The sequence below is a fragment of the Prosopis cineraria genome, unplaced genomic scaffold, assembly GCF_029017545.1.
Source record: "Prosopis cineraria cultivar Desert tree isolate PC_DT_omini unplaced genomic scaffold, ASM2901754v1 PC10, whole genome shotgun sequence".
Classification (NCBI taxonomy): Eukaryota; Viridiplantae; Streptophyta; class Magnoliopsida; order Fabales; family Fabaceae; genus Prosopis; species Prosopis cineraria.
Window position 1 is genome coordinate 37,984,457 of NW_026555341.1, and position 18,985 is coordinate 38,003,441.

At 35.2% G+C, this 18,985-nt stretch overlaps 2 protein-coding genes across 5 annotated transcripts; one reads left to right on the forward strand and one right to left on the reverse strand.

The window, feature by feature from the left end:
* The first annotated feature begins 1,832 nt into the window (after positions 1 to 1,832).
* Positions 1,833 to 14,236, forward strand: LOC129322266 (protein VAC14 homolog). Of its 3 annotated transcripts, none has more exons than XM_054968471.1 (20): positions 1,835 to 2,226; positions 2,359 to 2,472; positions 2,635 to 2,700; positions 4,423 to 4,512; positions 4,596 to 4,715; positions 4,868 to 4,896; positions 5,038 to 5,180; positions 5,270 to 5,364; positions 5,584 to 5,670; positions 5,814 to 5,921; positions 6,067 to 6,158; positions 6,359 to 6,440; positions 7,102 to 7,167; positions 7,759 to 7,874; positions 7,989 to 8,109; positions 10,300 to 10,461; positions 10,618 to 10,746; positions 11,185 to 11,253; positions 12,632 to 12,916; positions 13,397 to 13,935. In XM_054968471.1, exons 1-20 carry the CDS (start codon positions 2,143 to 2,145, stop codon positions 13,508 to 13,510), a joined length of 2,172 nt encoding a protein of 723 aa, XP_054824446.1. In that variant the 5' UTR covers positions 1,835 to 2,142; the 3' UTR covers positions 13,511 to 13,935. The 3 variants fall into 3 exon arrangements, with proteins under 3 accessions (XP_054824448.1, XP_054824446.1, XP_054824447.1); XM_054968472.1 differs by having other exon boundaries at positions 1,836 to 2,226; positions 12,632 to 12,889; XM_054968473.1 differs by lacking the exon at positions 11,185 to 11,253 and having other exon boundaries at positions 1,833 to 2,226; positions 13,397 to 14,236.
* Positions 14,237 to 14,734: 498 nt separating this feature from the next.
* Positions 14,735 to 18,532, reverse strand: LOC129322267 (ankyrin repeat-containing protein At2g01680-like). Of its 2 annotated transcripts, none has more exons than XM_054968475.1 (3): positions 17,834 to 18,532; positions 16,527 to 16,855; positions 14,735 to 15,857 (listed from the first exon to the last, which is right to left on the reverse strand). In XM_054968475.1, exons 1-3 carry the CDS (start codon positions 18,135 to 18,137, stop codon positions 14,982 to 14,984), a joined length of 1,509 nt encoding a protein of 502 aa, XP_054824450.1. In that variant the 5' UTR covers positions 18,138 to 18,532; the 3' UTR covers positions 14,735 to 14,981. The 2 variants fall into 2 exon arrangements, with proteins under 2 accessions (XP_054824450.1, XP_054824449.1); XM_054968474.1 differs by having other exon boundaries at positions 16,527 to 16,936; positions 17,834 to 18,522.
* Between the last annotated feature and the right edge of the window lie 453 nt (positions 18,533 to 18,985).

Sequence of the window (18,985 nt, forward strand, 5' to 3'; positions counted from 1 at the left end):
AAATAATATTATAGGATTGCTTATTAATTAGAGAAGAGATAAATAAAGAGAAGATCGGACTTTTCGATATGTTGAGTTAGCTTATTATAAAAGAAGAATTATATTTAAAGATCACTTAAAAAAATATTTATAAATAATAATCAATATAAAATAGATCGTTGTTAAATGATAACTTGCAAAGGATGCTAGGTCAGTTAAGAGCATTGACTTCGTGGCAGTGGTGGCCGCAGCAGTCAGTGTGTGCTTAAAGGAAAGCTAGCTAAGCTACCAAGAAGCATATGAATGTTTGGTGGCTTCGGTAGATTTAAAGAAAATAAAAAAAAAATGTCAAGGAGAAAAAGCAATGAGAGGAATATTTGAGAGATGATGTGACAAGTGATAAATTAATGTTACATATTGCACATTTAAATTTAAAAGTTGAATTATAAGAAAAGAGAGTATTAGAATTAGAACTTAAAATACATGCCGTGCATGTTCTGCGGGACTCAATGATAATTGCATTGAAATCAGAAATATTTTCTCTGTTTGTTTGTATTGCGGAACGCTGGAACCCGAGGAAACAAGCGTTGGAAAAATGTTTTAGCCAAGAATATATGAAATCTGTTTCAATACCACGGATTATAAAAATATCACATAATACTAACTTTAACTGATCAATTAGAGTGAATTTTTTTTTTTGACCAGTGAAATGAATTTTTCAATATTTGTATGTTATAGTTTTTTTTAAGGAATAAAAAGCCAAAAAAAAACTGTACAAAAAAGACTAAAATCTAATCATATTTAAATATATGAGACTTGTCAGATTGTTAAAAATAAAAATATCAAAATTTTTATAAGATATATTGTGAGTTAAAAAATTAACACATTTATTAACTTCTTTTTAAAAAATTACATTTGTATGTTATAGTTAACTGATCACAATTGATTAATAATTGATTGATAGTTGATAAAGAAATAGCGAAACTTCTTGATATATGTTAAGGTTTATTATAAACCCTAAACCTGAACTTTTAATTTTCACCTTTATTAACATTTAAAAAAATAAAACAAACAATTGGGTTTATAAATTTCTCAAGAAGTTAACTCTTAATAATATATATTTTCTGAAATGTTAAACTTGCCTGTAAAGTTTGATAAACCAAAAGCAACCTCCATATTGCGTGATACAGCTTCTTTAATTTTTTTTAATGAATTGTTAGTATTAGTATTGAATGAAAATTTAAAATACTTTCGGCCAAAAAAACATTACTCAAAAAATCAGCACGAGCCTAGATCCCCGTGGGACAATTTTTTCACATTTATTTGAAATTGAAATGTTGGCTAGTTACTAAAAATTCATGTAATTCATATAATTTAAGTATACTCTTTTAAACAAGTATTCCCTCCATTCTTTCTAAGTATCTGACCAGAAATAACAAGAGATGATTAGGATATTAATTTCATGTGAAAAATAAAATAATTTTAAATTTGCATTACAATTTTTTTATAATTAATTAATTTAAATCGAAAAAATATAAAAAAATATAATTAATAATATATCAACTAACTTTTATCAAAAATAAAAAATTCTCCTTAAAAATACTTTATAGTTACAATAATAGATAATAGATTGATGATGGAGGGAATAATTTAAACATACTTAAACCAAAAGGAAAAATTTCAGCATATCAATAACTCAAGGATATATTTGTAATTTTAGGATGTTGCCATATTCATCTTAAAACCTAAGCTGATAGAAAGCTGAATCTATGGAAATACATAGATTATATATTATAAGCCAAAAGTTCTCATCTCCGTATCAATACAAACAAAAATCAGACATCTCGCTTAAAAAAATAAAATCACAAGTACAAAATCATAATAAGGCAACAAACACTGCTCTCTAGTGGTAAATTAGGTTTCAATCTCAATTACTCATTTCAATTTTCCTATTTTATCAGATCTGTATTATACCCTACCCGATTCACATTCCACGTCAATTAGCATAGTTGTACTTCGATTTCATTCTGATCCACCGGGCAAAAAGGATAAAAAAAATCCCTTAGGAGAATGTTTCGTTTCGAAGGGGAAGTGATCCGAAAACGAAATTGATTCCGCGTTTTCTTTTCCCTTGCCAAAGGAAAAATCACTGAGGTTATCGTAATGGCGGATGCGTTGATTCCTGCTGCAGTGTCTCGCAACCTTGCTGACAAGCTCTACGAGAAGCGCAAGAATGCTGCCATTGATGTGAAACCTCAGTCCCTTTTATCTCTCCAAATTTTCATTCTAGAGCATGATAAATTTGGAGTTTCGTGTTTTTGGGTATTCTTGTTGAGCTTTACTTGATCATAGTTTTATATTGGTTGTGTGGGTATATAGATTGAGGGAATAGTGAAGCAGCTTGTTGCTGGTTCAGAACATGATAAAATAACGGCTGTGATCAATTTGTTGACTACAGAGTACACTGGTTCACCACAAGCAAATCACCGAAAGGTGGGAGATATTTTTTTTTTGGCTGCTTTAATTACATATTCATTATGTTTTCATTTAATTTTATATTAAATTCGGGTGATAGTATGATTGAAAAGTGTTTTTAGTTTTGGTTTGATTCTATTTCATGTTATGATGGTTGAATTCTTTCAATTTTTAATGAAGGGAGGATTGATAGGATTAGCTGCTGCGACTGTTGGGTTGTCTACTGAAGCAAGTCGGTATCTTGAGGTGAGGAGTTGAATAAAATAACCCTTAATATAGATGCAAATGTTTTTTGTTCTTTCATCTGAGTTTGTTATTCTGAGCTTACAGTTTGAACTCCTTCCCCATTAGAATAAATTTAAAATCTCTAAAAGAGTGTGCATGAACCATGCCAGTGGTTGCTGTTTCTGGTATGGAAGAAATGATTACTTCAAGGGTGCGTGCGTGTGAAAGAGAAAAAGATAGAGAGAGAAAGTAAAAATATAAAAACAGAGAATACATAGAATGATTATGCATCCCAAAGCAATGTTCATTGTATAATCATCTGGACTTATTTCCGATGGCTCGAGGAAAGTATTATGGATTCTCAAGGTTCCTTTCAACCTCCTATAGTACTCTCTCTGAATAGGGAGCAGTTTGATTTATTTGGGAGTTGCTGACGTACTAAAGGTGATTAATGAATCATCCTCAGATCCCTTTTTTCTCATCAGAAAAAATGGAAAATAAATCTTTATATAGTAGTATGTTCGACACCATCTACATTCATCTTTTTGCAAATTTCCTCCCCATTCATGTCAAATCCTTGGCATAGCTTGTAATATTTGGATGTGGTCACTAATAATCTGGGGTTGCAAAGCTGCTTCAATTGAATTTAATAAGGGAAACTGCTGAGTGCTAATGTTGCTGAATATCAATTTTTGTTGCCTTTGGTAAGTCTTAGAATAGAAGGGTCCTTGGGCAGGGTTATTAAAATGAATTTTATTTGGTAATTCAATCTTTTTTCTAGCCTTTTTTTGTCTTCCTAGTTAGTTATCTTCAGAACAGATGTACATGGTCATGATATTACTTGCTTCTTTATGAATACGATCTAAATTTTGAGTTACTGGTCAATTACAGTGTCTCAATAAGTGATAGTGCCCTTCTGGAAACCACAAGGAATTTACAACTTTGGAGATCATGAACCAGAAGACTCAGACAGATAACTACAGCATGCATGGGAAAAGTTTATATCTCTAAGTAACATCCATGTTGAATAAATCATTAGGAATTGCTCTTCATTACACGTGATTTGTTGAATTTATGTAGACATCTTGTGTTATAGTCAAGATATTTGGAGTTTTCATGGAAAGTTCTCATATTATTTTAGCATTGGGTGTGTTCTTACTGAGTTTTAGTTTGCACATGACATTCCTTTCCCAGGATGCCAGTTGGATATTAATGGAGTTCAAGTAAGGAGTGTTTATATTCTTCTTGGGGCATTGGGTTACTTGATCTGCTTGTGCACAAAGTAGAACTTTTAATGCGATTTTTTAAATTTGAGCGAATAGGTTTATTAGAATTTGCTTTAAGTCTGAAAGACATAACAACTACTCTTGATTTAGATGGTACCTGGTATTTGCTAATGTAGTGCATGCATGATGGTGCTTGGAATGATTGGTGGACCGTCCTGAATCCTGATCTTAAATCAACTCTTGGTTTATTTGTGTTTTTTGCCAGTGCTTGACAGATAGCACCAAATTTCAGGATAAGGAAATAAAGTTGACTACAGTTCATGTGATGAAAGTTACATTTGTACAAACTGATCAAGCTGTGTTGTGTCTAATAGTAGTTGTAGATACTTTTTGGATGAATTATCACTAGCATAGGATATTATTATCATTCACTTTGTTACAGTGCTGAGCTTATTGTCTCACATATTCTTTTCATATCTCTTCCTCTTAACTAAAAATTATTCTTGTTTGCTGGCAGCAAATTGTCCACCCTGTGTTAGGTGCTTTCGCTGATCCAGACAATAGAGTTCGTTATTATGCTTGTGAAGCACTGTATAATATTGCTAAGGTGAGAATTTAGTTGCTTTGGATTTCCTATAACTTCATATTGGTGATCTACTAGAGTTAATGATTATTGTTTCCTGATGCCAGGTTGTAAGAGGGGAATTTATTGTATTCTTCAATGAAATCTTTGATGCCTTATGCAAACTTTCTGCGGACTCAGATCCAAGTGTGCAAAGCGCAGCTCATCTCCTAGATAGGCTTGTGAAGGTATAGGCTTATCTGTCTATATACCTTTCTGCTGACTTTAAATGTTTGCACGTAGTAACATTTCCTGGATGGGGGGTTTTATCTAATGGTTGAATGAATTTCTATTTTTTAAGATAAACTGATGATGCTTAAAATTTATCATTTCGGAACAGGATATTGTGACTGAAAGTGATCAGTTCAGGTGAATCATTCTCTCAATTTTATTCTTTTTGTCTTTTTGTATTTAGTGATCTAAAATATACAAAAGAGAGTTTGAAATATCAAGCCTTCTGAATGTAATTAGATTGATTCATTCACTTTCCTTTTCTTGTTTGATCTTCAGTATTGAAGAGTTTATACCATTGTTGAGGGAGCGTATGAATGTCTTGAGTCCATATGTTCGTCAGTTTTTGGTTGGATGGATTACTGTATTGGATAGTGTCCCTGATATTGATATGCTGGGTTTTCTTCCTGATTTTCTTGATGGTAACTTTCAATACATGAGTTTTGAGCATTTGTTCTTAACATTTTATAAGCATTTCTGTTGACCATTTATTTATTTGTATGCTTCTCAGGTTTGTTTAACATGTTGAGTGATTCGAGTCATGAAATTCGTCAGCAAGCTGATTCAGCTCTTTGCGAGTTTCTTCAAGAGATTAAAAACTCCCCAGTAAGACTTCTATTGATGTATTTTTTTTTTAACCAGGATTCTGCTACTGTTTAGGTCCCTATTGTGCTTTAATGTCATTCCCCCCTAGCTGGCTGAGGAGCATTTATTTTGGTTTGGTATCTTGTTTAACTGTACTATGCATCGCCAATAATTTTTACACAAAAGCAAACTATTTTGTTCATTTGTCATTTTCTGACTCAAGCAGTGCTACTCTTGAAGTCTGTAGATTATGGTCGAATGGCTGAAATACTGGTACAGAGGGCAAGTTCTTCAGATGAGTTTACTAGATTAACAGCCATCACATGGGTAAGTGGTAATGCAATGCCCTCATTTTATCAATAAAATTTTACTGGATGTCTTAGCAAATTTTAATTTTATTATTTATGTTCTGTTATAATTTATTATTATTATTTTATTTGAATAATGCCTGTTCTTTCATCTTTGAACAGATAAATGAGTTTGTTAAACTTGGTGGCGACCAGCTTTTTCCATATTATGCTGGTATTCTTGGAGCCATTTTGCCTTGTGTATCTGATCAAGAAGAGAAAATTAGAGCGGTAGGTCCTTGTGTTGTTTTGCTTTTGATCTGTTTTTGCTTTTAGATGGTATGGTTGGTTGTGTTTTACTTTGTTTTCTGTTTGATAAAAAGACTACATGGGGTGCAATTCAATAAATTTGATAATTTTTCTGCTGCTATGGAAGGTTGCTCGTGAAACCAATGAAGAGCTACGTGCAATCGAGGCTGATCCAGATGAATCGTTTGATGTAGGAGCTGTTCTCTCCATTGCTAGGAGGTGTAGTTTTCTAACTTGTGAAAGAGCCTAGATTTGTGGTTTGCAATGTTGACAATTAAATTTAAGTATTGCCATGAGCATCTGAGAAGATATTTGGAAATGGAAATGATTATGAAGGCCCTTTTTATAGGTTCCTATGCCCTTCAAAGATTATAATCTGAATAATTTTGCTCTGATATTGGGATGGTATGACTGATCAGGCAACTATGTAATGAATGGGAGGCTACCCGGATTGAAGCTTTACATTGGATATCAACCCTTTTAAACAGGCACCGTGCTGAGGTGACTGGATTATTGGAATCCACCTTTTTGTTTTGATGATTAAGAGGCACCTTGTCACGTGTAAACTTGATCTACTTTCTGGAAATGCCCTTGATTTTAAGTCAGACAACTCATTTACATTGCCTATTTGGATATTTCTAAGGCCTTGAAACTAATTGCTTGTTTATGACCTATGACAAAAAGTTTTAATTAGGTTTACTGAAAGCTCTAATTTCATTGATGGATGTTACTTGGCTGTAACGAATAGTTATTATCAATCTGCTACTTGTAAATCTATACTTTTTGCCTACTTTATTGAATGAGAGACAACTTTCCTTTCAGTTATTCCAGTCATAAGGGATTTAATTTATGATTATTTGGCCTGGCTTAATTTATAATTATACCACTTTTTTCAACTCTCTTGTCCAAGTAGGCAAATGCTGACTGACTACCTTTGCTTTATCATTTCGATCAACAAAACTAGAATTAATGGAGGTAAAAAGAGCATATATCCTGCAAACAGACATGGTGTCTTGGCTAACGAGATGCAACTTTCTTTTTCTACCATTTTTTTTTGTCTTCTCTTTAATAATATCTCCAAACTTACTTGTGGAAGACCTCCCTCCCTCCCTTTTTACTTATAATTCCATGCTAACATATTTACTTTTGATTTCTGAGACAGGTTTTTACATTTCTGAATGACATACTTGACACCCTATTGAAAGCACTTTCTGATCCGTCTGATGAGGTAGTCTTGTTATCCTAATATTTTCCCCTCTTTTTGTTTCATTAGGTTATTTGTTTCTCAATATCTATGTGCATATTCTACATGTTTTTTATTTTCATATATCTCATAGATACTATACATGTACCTTTAATTAAGAAAAATGCTTTTCAAGAGAAATTTTCGTTAACTGTAAGCCTTTGGATGAGAAGTTGGAGTGGCCTAACCAGCGCCGTTTTATTGGCATCATCTTTATGTTTGTTGCTGGTTGCATGCCCCAAATTACTTCTTTGTCTTACTTAGATGTGTTAATGGTTTTGGGGGAGGGGGGCTAGGATAGGGGACTTTAATATTATTTTGATTTTTAATTTGAAGTCAGCGCATATCCATTTTTGCATTAATACTTTTCATCATAAAGTATGTGTTTTAGTTTTGTTAGATAATTTCCTGTAGTTGTACTGCCTGATAAATCTCGTTTTCTTGAGTAATTGCTTATATTAAAAATTTTTGGTGTTTTTGTAGATCCTTCATTTCTTGTTTACTATCATGTTTGTACGTGGTAATCAAAATATACTTAATTGCGTCTAATTCATTGTAGTTATGCGACTAAAATAGGTTGTGCTTCTAGTTCTTGAAGTTCATGCATGCATTGCTAAAGATCCTCAGCACTTCCGACAGCTTATTGTTTTCCTAGTCCACAACTTCCGTGCGGATAATTCTCTTTTAGAGAAGTAAGATTTCCCCTCATCGTTTTTGTCTATTTTTATTTTTGTAGATATATAATTTTGTTTAAATATGCTATTACTAATAAATTCTTTTCCATTCATCTTTAACCATATACATAGGCGTGGTGCTTTGATAATTCGTCGACTTTGTGTGCTTTTAGATGCTGAAAGAGTCTATCGTGAACTATCTACGATACTCGAAGGCGAATCTGATCTTGATTTTGCATCAGTTATGGTTCAGGTTGGTCTTGACTTATGAGAAATTAAAATGTAATGTCCTTCTAATTATAATGATGGCTTATCCTATTCCAAGTCCATGTCAAAATATTTAAAAGGGTTGAACTGCATTTTTGTCCATTATTTATTTTCGATGGAGCACCCAATATTCTAAATTCTTAATTGGAGCAATGGCCTCCTTAAAATTTTTAAAACATAGCAATGTTCCCCTTTTGTTAAATGAAAGTTGGGTGACCGTTTAGTGATGAGTTGGAAGGTGGTGTTTATAAAAGATGTACGAGCTGGCTTGACACTCTTATCCCTCAACTATTGGATTGTTTCCACTCCCCAGACTCCTCTTATCACCTTCACCTTCAGCCATTGTGGTGTTCAGGCTTCCAAGCTTTGAGCAACGGTGAGGTTCAGTGACTCAAGCATCGAGCAATGCGAACGATGACTCAACAATGAGACTTGGTTTGAGCCTTTGAGCAACAATGAGATAGAAGCTTTGAGCAATGACAAGAGCAAAGTTGCAGATCGATTGTGCAAACCAATTTCTACCCTCACAGGAGCAGATTCACAATCTGGGGTTCAATCATAGCAGATGCAACAACTGTTAAGATTCTACCTTTCAGTTAACCCCAAGCTATCGAATGCATCAGAGGTGGAGTGATCCAGCAATTTATCATCGAAGGATTTGGACATAACAGAAGCAGCCATAATAGAGTTTTGCACAGATTGAGATTGCATTTCTTTGATTATATCCTCTACTTCTGGGACCATTTTCTATTTAATTCTGTTTTTTTGTCCACTCCTAAAAACCATATCTTTCACCGGATTCAAGACTATGTTCTCTGATATTTTTCCCCCTTCACATGCTTATGTGCTTATAAATGATGCTTGCTTCAGAACCTGTTAGAACTTGACATGGGTTGTAAAAGTGATTCACAATTAAATTTGAATTCTGAGCTCCCGAAGGAGGTGAGGAATCGATAGTACCTAAGCATCAAACTCAAATAGATTTTATGGGTTTTGACTTGAGTAGCTCTAGAGAAGTCATTTTATTTGTTGAAATAAGACCAATTGTTGCCATTGCTCCATTTTATGGGTTTCCTACTCTTCTACTTGTGGATCTGAATTATAAGTTTGTGTTGAAATTGTTGCCATTGCTCGAATGGTCCTGATCTGGGAAGACAAAGGAAGATGTTGAGCCCTTATTGTGCTTGGGGTTTACCCGAAGAGAGAGAGGGTAGGTTTTTTTTTTTTTTTTGAAATTTCTGACTTACATGCTTGGTATGTGCCACTTAGACATGTATGTGGGTCCCACACGACTCCATTACTGGACGTTTGCTCCCTCCTGATGGCAGGGCGACATTGCTACGTTTTTAAACCTTTAAGGGCAACATTGCTTCAACTGAGAGTTTAGGATACCATATGCTTTTCTGCTAATAGTTGAAGGGCAGAAATGGCTTTTAACCGTATTTAAAAAGAGCAGTTTTGTGATGCTTGTGCTTAATATTGTGTACTATGTCTGCATCTGTGGGTTAAGATAACTGGTTTTGGTGTGCACTAGTAAGCTGGCTAAATTTACTCTGTATTGAACTTATATTGTCCACTTGATAACTTGAATATTCTGGTTGAATGGTTCTTTTATACTAGATGGTGTGGTATGTTAAACTAGATGTAGGTCTCATAGTTTGAAAAGTAAAGGAAGCTTAAGATTCTTGTTTTCTTCTATTAGATTCGTGGAAGATGTTCTTTGGCCTGTTTTTCATAATTCAGACAGATTCTTGTTCCCCTTGCTTTTCTATCCATGGCTGTGATATATATATATATATATATATAACGTGTGACTTGCATGGATCCTCTGGACTATGTGCGAAGTCACGTTTGTCTTCTCACTTTTAGTCAAAAAGTTCTTGTTTCTTCAAATGAGCAAGTGCTGAAATGTCTAATGGCTGATGTAAAAGGACAATATCCTATCCAATTGCTACAAATCTGCTGTGGATGTTAAGTATTAGAAGGGCCAATTTTCTAACGGGGAGTTCTACATTAATGTCTGTTGTATATCTTATTTTGGATTTCCAGATCTGGCTGACTAGATAAATATGGGTGTTTCTGTGTGTGCATGTGCGTGCTTTCTACTGAGTCTAAACTTCTACTAATATAACAAGCTAAATCAGTATTCATCAGCATATGTTTTGCGCTATTTCAGGCTTTGAATTTGATCTTACTCACATCGTCAGAATTATCTGAACTTCGAGCTCTTTTGAAGCAGTTAGTGGCAAATCCTGCTGGGAAGGATTTGTATGTTGCCTTGTATGCTTCATGGTGCCATTCTCCAATGGCAATTATAAGTCTCTGCTTCCTAGCTCAGGTAGGTGGATTCTTTAACTTGGTTATGGCTATCTGTTCATTTGAATTTCTTCTTTTCTTAAGTTGCACAAACAATACTTTTTTTTCTAGCAATATACATTTGTGGTTGCTTGGCCTAGTTTGATTGTATGAGTTAATTTTTTATCTTTCTGGTCAGACCTACCAACATGCTAGTGCTGTGATTCAGTCTCTAGTTAAGGAGGATATTAGTGTCAAATTCTTGGTCGAACTGGATAAGCTAATTCGCTTGCTGGAAACCCCGATCTTTGCATATCTAAGATTGCAGGTATTTAATAGAAGCCACATGTTTAATCTATCTACTGTTGTTTTTGGGTCTTATGATAGCATATATTTAGAACTTGGTCTGGTAAAATGAGAAGCAGGATATGTTTCTGACGATGAAAACTATAGGGTTAGCAATCACTTGTTATTACTTTTTCCTTTTCTTTTTGCTAAGCTACTAAATCAACTATTTATTCCCAGATCTTGTTTGCCCTCCCCAGAGTTTTGAATTCTGTTCTGATCACCTTGCCTCTAAAAACAATATTTTATTGAAAGATAGCTTATATGATAGGTTTTCTTTTGTTTTCATATTGAGACAACTCTTTCCTTAAAAAAGCTCTCTTGTTTATGATTTTTTCTGGAAAGTGAAGGCCCTTTCTAAGATTATGGTCTATAAAATAAATGCGGTGATACCTGGTCTACAATTATTGGTTGGTTGCAGCTTCTTGAACCTGGAAGATATATATGGCTATTTAAAGCTTTGTATGGTCTTCTGATGTTGCTTCCCCAGGTATATAAAAATCTAGCTATTTCCTTATATTGCAGTATTCTTTACTGAGTCTGACAGTCGAAGAAGGTCTTTGTATTTGTGTATTTTAATGCATCTTTTTCAAGCATGTGGGCAATAGGTGATATATTTCTTTGTTTGCATCATCATGTATAGTATATATGGCAAAATCCTGTATAGTGAATACGGGTTATATCTTGTGTTTTCAGAATCAGCCATTGTCTGTTCTGGTTCTGACCAGATGACTGTGGTTCCATAAACTGGCCGAGCCACCTGAACCAGACATTGTTTTTCTTTTCAATCAATTCTGGTGAAATTTAGTTAGTTCAGTTGGGTCAGCCAGTTTTTTAGTATATGAAGTGGCTGTTTGTAAATACTCCACATCAGACCCGTCACAAGCAGCCACATCATACCCATTTGTCAAATATCTTATTGTCACACGCTAAAGTTTACAAGTTGGGAACGAAAGCTGCAAATGAAGTGTGCGCCATAGACTGTTAAAGCATATTAATTATTTATTCTGTAACTAGAAATGTTGATATGTATACAAAAATAAATAGTAAATGTGTATTTTACATTTAACAAATTTGTATTGATATTTTATATCACTATTATAGATAATTATTTTCTAAAGTTTATATTTGTAACTAATTTAAGATTATATAACCCTGTCATAATCCATACTAAATATTATTAATATTTTCTTTTTCTCTCTCTTAGTAATGGTAGTATTATATTTTTTGACATATAAAAGAAAATCTTAGTTTTCAAAATTCTGAGTCAGCCACAGTTAGACCGCCTAACTGTTTAATGACCAATTTAATTTTCGAAATGACCTTTTTTTTCTGTTTCCCCCCCCGTCTTGAAGCACTTTCCTTTTTAGATTCTTCTTTCAGTGACATCTAATATGCCTAATCTATTGATGAGATGAAGAGTTCCAAAACTTTTTCATCTGGATGTTGCCCTAACATGCCTGAGTTGATTTGGATAAACAGTTAATATGAGATTTATTCAATGCACATGATATGGCTGAGAATGCATTAAAGAAATAATTCAGAACCTACTGTTTAAAAAATTTGAATTCCTTATATTGTTTAGTGAGTGGTGTAGTATTAATTGTTGTTGACACCTTTAGATGCTTTGCTTTTATCTTTGTACTTATACTGGCAAATTTCTCGGAAGCGTGAGTTTTCGTTTTTGAAGGGGGTTTTCTATTTAGCCTTTCAAAAGTTTGTGATGCTTGCTTAATTGCTGCATTTACTCAGATGTTGAATATATGATCTTGCTCTTTTTACAAACTCTTGTTGTGATAACTATGGAAAGCTCGGTCATAGTTGTTTGGACTTGATATTGACCCTTTCAAATTGATACCATCATGCAGCAAAGTGCTGCCTTTAAGATTCTAAAAACTCGTCTAAAAGCCGTGCCACCATATTCTTTAAATGGCGAGCAATTTAGGAGAACATCCTCAGGGAATCCCTACCAATTTCTTCATCACATGACCGGTGGATCTCAGATCACTGAGGATGGGGACATAGCTGTGGATGTTGGAAACCCAGATAATGGAATCAACTTTGCTGCAAGGCTACAACAGTTTGAGCAAATGCAAAACCTGCATTGCATGCATGCTAGAGCTCGGGTACATTTGCGCAATGCTTCCACTTCTGTAATAACCTCTTCATGCTGCCTTCTGTATATTGATATATAAAATCTATGGGTTGGGAATGCAAAGATACATATAATTTAGCATAAAATACAAATATCTCCCTTCAACTTGAAATCATTTGCATACACTCACTTTAACTTTGAAAATTGACAAATAATCCCTTTATTGGAGATGTCACCTAGAGCTTTGGAATTTTGTGTGGCATACTCATTCTTCTAGAGACACTTGACAAATTTTGTATAGCATCTTCTTTGATAATCATTAATGGGAAAGATTAATGGAAGAGTTTTAAATCCAGAAGGATAAGAATTGAGGGGGCATATTTGCACCTCGTCCTCAAATTTATATAAAGTTTTAGGGGGAGGATCTGGGTGCCAGTTTATCATTATTATTGACACAACATTTTCTTCATGTTTTGTTTTGCCCAAACTGTTTCAAGTCATCCTTTTACTTTGTTTCGTTTTCTGATACCATCACCAGAATCATATGGAGGACGCAGAGAGACTGGAAGAAACAAGGCAACGTCTGTCATCTGATTTTCGTGTTTCTTCTCCTAGATCATCAGAAAGAGGCTCTGGGCAGCTACAACTATAATTATAATGTTGTATTTGCCCATTGTGAGTCAAATTATGTACGGATCTCACTGTATGTGAAATTTGGAATCGGTTAGGCTATGTAGAGTTGTAAATCATAGTAGTTTATTCTACTTATAGAGGCTGGGGTGGTGAAAATTGGGTTTGGAATCACCAAGAAGCTTGGGTTTTCCTGGGCTATTCTTTCGACCTTGTTAACAGGGGAGGCTCACGTGGTTCTATTATGTTTTGTTGACGACCATGTGAGCCAGAGGCATATATTTATTTAGAGGAGTTTCATTTCTTTATCTGTCCAACGTCCATTTACAACCTTCTGGTATTATAAGCAATTTGCTACAGTTCGTAACATTAATGTGCTGCAAAGTGGTGTCCAAAGCTTAGTCAGGTTACAGTGGTATTATTTAGTGTTTACTTCAAATCTTCAAATGTTGCGTGTATGAAATTAATGATGGCTTCCTGAAAGATGAGGGTCTTCTCTTGTATAAATGGAAATCAGGTGAGAAATTGGAGGTGAAATGATTAATTTTCATTTCTGTCCTCAGTGGGAGGCTGGGCAAGACAGTTTGAAAAATGGCTTTTGGATGTGTAATTATCAATCTCCAGGTTATTTTAAAAGCTTTCCTGTTATTATGTTCTTGTTCTTATGCTGAGAAAATTGACACTTGTAAATAACAAGACAAGTTTTCTTATACATTACATGGAACATGGTAATTATTGTTGGATTGTGGGTACTATGATTTGCTATAAATTTTATATTTTTATTTCCTGCCTCTCACTTTTATTCGATGTTTATCTGTTTCCAGCACACTTCAATTACGAATGAATATATACAGAGGAAGCATGTGGAATTAAAGCGTAACATACTGGCCATGCCAGATCAAAATGACTTGTCTTCATGCAATCAGTCATTCGAAGCAAAAATTTCTGAATAAATAGAAAGAAATAGAGCATAATATTGCCACTAAAATATGTTTATATTTATTTTAAATATTATTTATAAATGTACTAATTTACTAGTTACATATAATTTATATTTATATATTTTAAAAATAAATCAATTTTAATTTGGCAATTATATTATTAAGATACGAACGGTTCTTATTCTGATTCAATAATCAGTCCATTTTCGAAAGCATTAAGAGTCCGCTAAAGTCCTTTCTACTCCTTTTGCTTTTGAAGGGTGACTTTAGACTTCAGCTGGAATGGGAAGGACAAGTATGCATGCTTAGGGATACAATATAGACTCTGCCTTGGTATTATTTTCATATACATAAAATCTAAACCAAAGATCTCGCTATATATTTAGTTATAGCAAATCCACCCAAATTGCCTCGTACGACCCAAAAATTGTACTACAGGTTTAACAGCAGGGTCCTGATGGATCATCAACCAAATTCCCCTTAAAATCAACATGGTGGAAGTTCAGGATATGAGTGCCAGTTCAACAGGGTGGTGCCAGTGTTGTTCAGACTTTACAGAGCATAGATTTTCTCAATGTCAGAATCATAATCATCCAATTCAGATATATTTGCAGAGTAGGACCAAGAGAAAGATTTGCTCCCACTTGCTCTCTTGATGCGTCTCTGGGAATCGCTGCGAAAAATGCCAAAATGTTGCTGGAAAACAAAGTAGCACAGACATGCTAGAGTTCCAACTATTGTAGGTACACCCAAAACAGTTATGGTAATAGCCATCCATGTTTGCTTTCTTCCAACAACAACAAATGCCAAAGCCAGGAAAGCCCCACAAGTGCAAGCGCCAGCAGCCCACATTAGCTTGTTCACCACTGACACAACCTGCTTCTGAGCCCTTGTGTCCCAGGCTACCAAAGTGATTTGAACAACCACCACTGAGAGAGAGATGAAAAGCGATGTAGAGTTTAGAAGACAGAAGGCTTGGAAAGCAACATCGTCAGCTATATTAGCCTTCCCAATCTCATGTCCTTCCGTGATATATTGGCCAGGCAAATTGAATATAGCTAAGAATGCTACTGATGCAAAAAGGACAGCAACAACTGTGACAGAGTTAATTGTATTTTGAACTGCTTCTCTGTGAAGCTTTTTCAATTCTTTAGCAATACCAGAAACTCGCCTGCGAGTTTTTAAGTTTGCCTCAAGTTGTGACTGCACTTCATGCTTTATATCACTCACGGTTCTTTTAAGTTCCATAGTTTCATCAACTCTGCCAACGTGCCTGGCGTATTTGGCACCATATTCTGCAAGGGCTTCCTTGATTTCCAAAGCTGAATCCCCATACTGCAATTTATCTGCCAAATCCAATGCTGTTTCCCGCTGGTTATTGATGGCATTGACATCCATAGCAGTGTAACTTAGAAGAAGACTCACAATCTGAACGAAGAGAATTGTGTCAGTAGGAGGAGGAAAATTGGGGGCGGCGGGAAGAAAATCGTGGCAAGAAACATTTGCTTTATTTTGCTAGAAATGCAAGCAACATGTGTCGTGCGACACGGGGACATGCATTTTGTTCCTTGCACTAGGGCATCTGTCATGTCAATAAACCTTCCAAAATAAATAGCATGGGAAGTTGGGAACAATCTAAGGTTCAATAATCACATTATATTTCCATCTATACCCCATGTTATATCTCCGTAACCCATTACATAAAATCCGAGATAAACAGTACAGTGTTTTACATTGTCACTAATATACAAGATTTAAAACCGTTGGGTTAACTCATTATCCCAGTTATATTTAGTTAAGGATATCTTTACTTGCATGTCCTCAGAATAGACTCACCTGCCAATTAATGATCATTCTATACTCAGTTAATGGCTGTAATTTTGTTAGTTGAGTGATAAAACTATCGGATAGGATGAACTGAGTAGAACAGAATGGGCATGTGTCAAAATATGAACATAAAATAATGAACTGGCCCCTGATCTTGTATATGGAGAGAGAAACCAAGATGTTCCATTGCAGACGGATGGATAAATTCATAATGAAACTGAACAAACATGGTATGGTATGGGGCAGCAGCTACATGAATGTAAAATTCACCTGTGAACGACCCTTCCTTGTAGCCATGTGTAAAGCAGTATTTCCCTTCTTATCCCGTTCATTCAATATAGTGCAATCAGCTTGCAATATCTCCTCTACTACTTCCGCACTCTGTCCTTTTACAGCCATATGCAGTGCAGTTTGACCCTTTTTATCTTTGACACAGACTATCCCTCGATCTCGGTCAATAAGTGCTTTCGCAATACGAAGAAGCCCATACCTACCGGCATTGTGCAACGCAGTTTTTCCATTTTTCCTAACAATCCACATTGAATTCACATCTGCATCCAAGATAGCATTCACCACCTCCAAATGGTCTTGAACAGCAGCTGCATATAGGGGACTAGTGTTTGAGGAGTCACACAACTTACAAACTTCAGGCCACTTGTTCAAAAACTCTTTCACGATATCTGGAAAATGATTGACAATGTTAAAATGCCATTATGAGATCCTTTAAGTGTATCGAGGTACAAGTGGTGGAACAGCTACTTCGAGTCTTCAAGTGACAATATTGCATCCATGGTGAATTTATCATTTATGGGACCTACCATGGGCGTCCACAAGGTACTTAAATCAAACTTGCAGCCAGTAGTACCATATATATTTAATTTCAATAGCATTATTCTATTATATTGTTCTGAAACATAAAAAAGTTGTATTTTTTCCCTAACAATGCAGCGTGAAATGAATAATGAATCAACTTATTATGGTGTGGTTATTTATTATTATTTTGTCAAAATATGATTCGTTTATTTTTCTAATTCCTACAGAGGTTGAGAAAGAACTAGGAAATAGAATTTAAATACGAAGTTGTTGATGTTTCTTCATCAATAGCCACTCGTTGGCCAAGTCCCTGCTTTCCTTTGGCCATTAAACTCAATTTAGAAGCACTTGAAAGCTTTATTTTGATCGAACTTCGTAGAGTATTTCCCCCTCAATGGATGGTGTAGAAGGATGACATTAGACGAAAATAAAAGTTTTAACCCGATGTTGAAGTGCTAAAATGATACAAAAACTAAGGAAGCCAATTAATACCAGAAGGGAGGATTAACATAAGGCTTTACTCAACTCCAAATAATAGACAGACACCCAACTGATGCGATCAATTTCACCACCAAACTACCACGGCTACTCACGTATTGTCGCGTAAACTATTTATTTATTTGTTCACTGGATAATCTGATTTTCAATTGTGATTGAGCCTAATCTCATTTCAAGCAAGGATTATTTATTTTTCAAAATATGAATCGCTTAATCTCCTAGTATTACCCAATAAAGCAGAGAAAGATGCAGAAAGAGAAGAAAACCTAGATGACCACGCTTCGCGGCAACATGGAAGGCGTTCATGTCTGATTTGGACCTGATCTTCACAATCTCCAAGTCACAGTACTTGAGCAGGTAGCCGAAAATTTCACCTAGATTATGCTCCGCAGCGATGTACAGCGCCGTCTCTCCGGCATCGTTCTGAAGGGACATCACATTAGAAAACGACGAAGCATCTTCGCTATTAAGCTGCTCCAGGAGTTGCTTCAGCTCATCCAAGTCCCCAGATCGAACTATCGAGAAAATGGACTGGTACCTAATGAATCGCAGAGCCCTGGAATCCATCATCGTGCGCACAAACACAAGCACACTGCCTCTCCCTCACTGCTTCTTCAATTCTGGATTACTCAATCACACCCAAATCATGTCTCTGTCTTGCATCCTAATTCAGCAATTTTCTGCCTCAGAAACTTTCGTCGCTTCTTCTTATTCGAACAGGAAGCTGATCGAAGCAAAAGAAAGAAGAGTATGAAGTGGAGGAATGAAGATAACAGATTTGGATGCGGCGTTTTAAGGAGGAAGCTGAGGCGAAGAAGGAGGGGTTCTTGATCCATTTAACGGATTCCGATTATTCGGAGCATTAATTTTTATTTGGATGATGTGATTGATGGTGGTGGTGGTGGGGTCTTGACGCAAAGCAAATCCATGTGGTGCCTAGCCAATTGACTGTCCATGGATTCCTCAACGCGACGCGAATCTACAGTGCTCTTTACTTGTCCATTAGTGTAGCTGGCCGCACAAACACGCTGGCCAGGTTGCCGAACGCTGATAAAAACTAAAAAGATTTACTCTGCGAAGTCTCTATCTTCAGTTCTTAATTTATACTAATAACTAAAAACTATAAGCTACAGCGCTTGTATTCATCTTGCGTTACCATGGGCTGCCTTGTGAGACAATGCTTTTTTTACCCCCTGTTTTGTCGTGAACTTCACAATGCAGAGAAAGAATGGACCATTCTTTGTGTGGACAGTGAATATAGTTCACCCATGGGATAGAGGTCATAAAACTTGTTCTCATGAAAACTGAACCAGTCAAGACACTGATTCTAAAGATTAATAATTAAAATTATAATTAAATTAATTATAAATAAAATATTTTTATTGATCTAATTGAGATATTAATTCAATGATTTATAA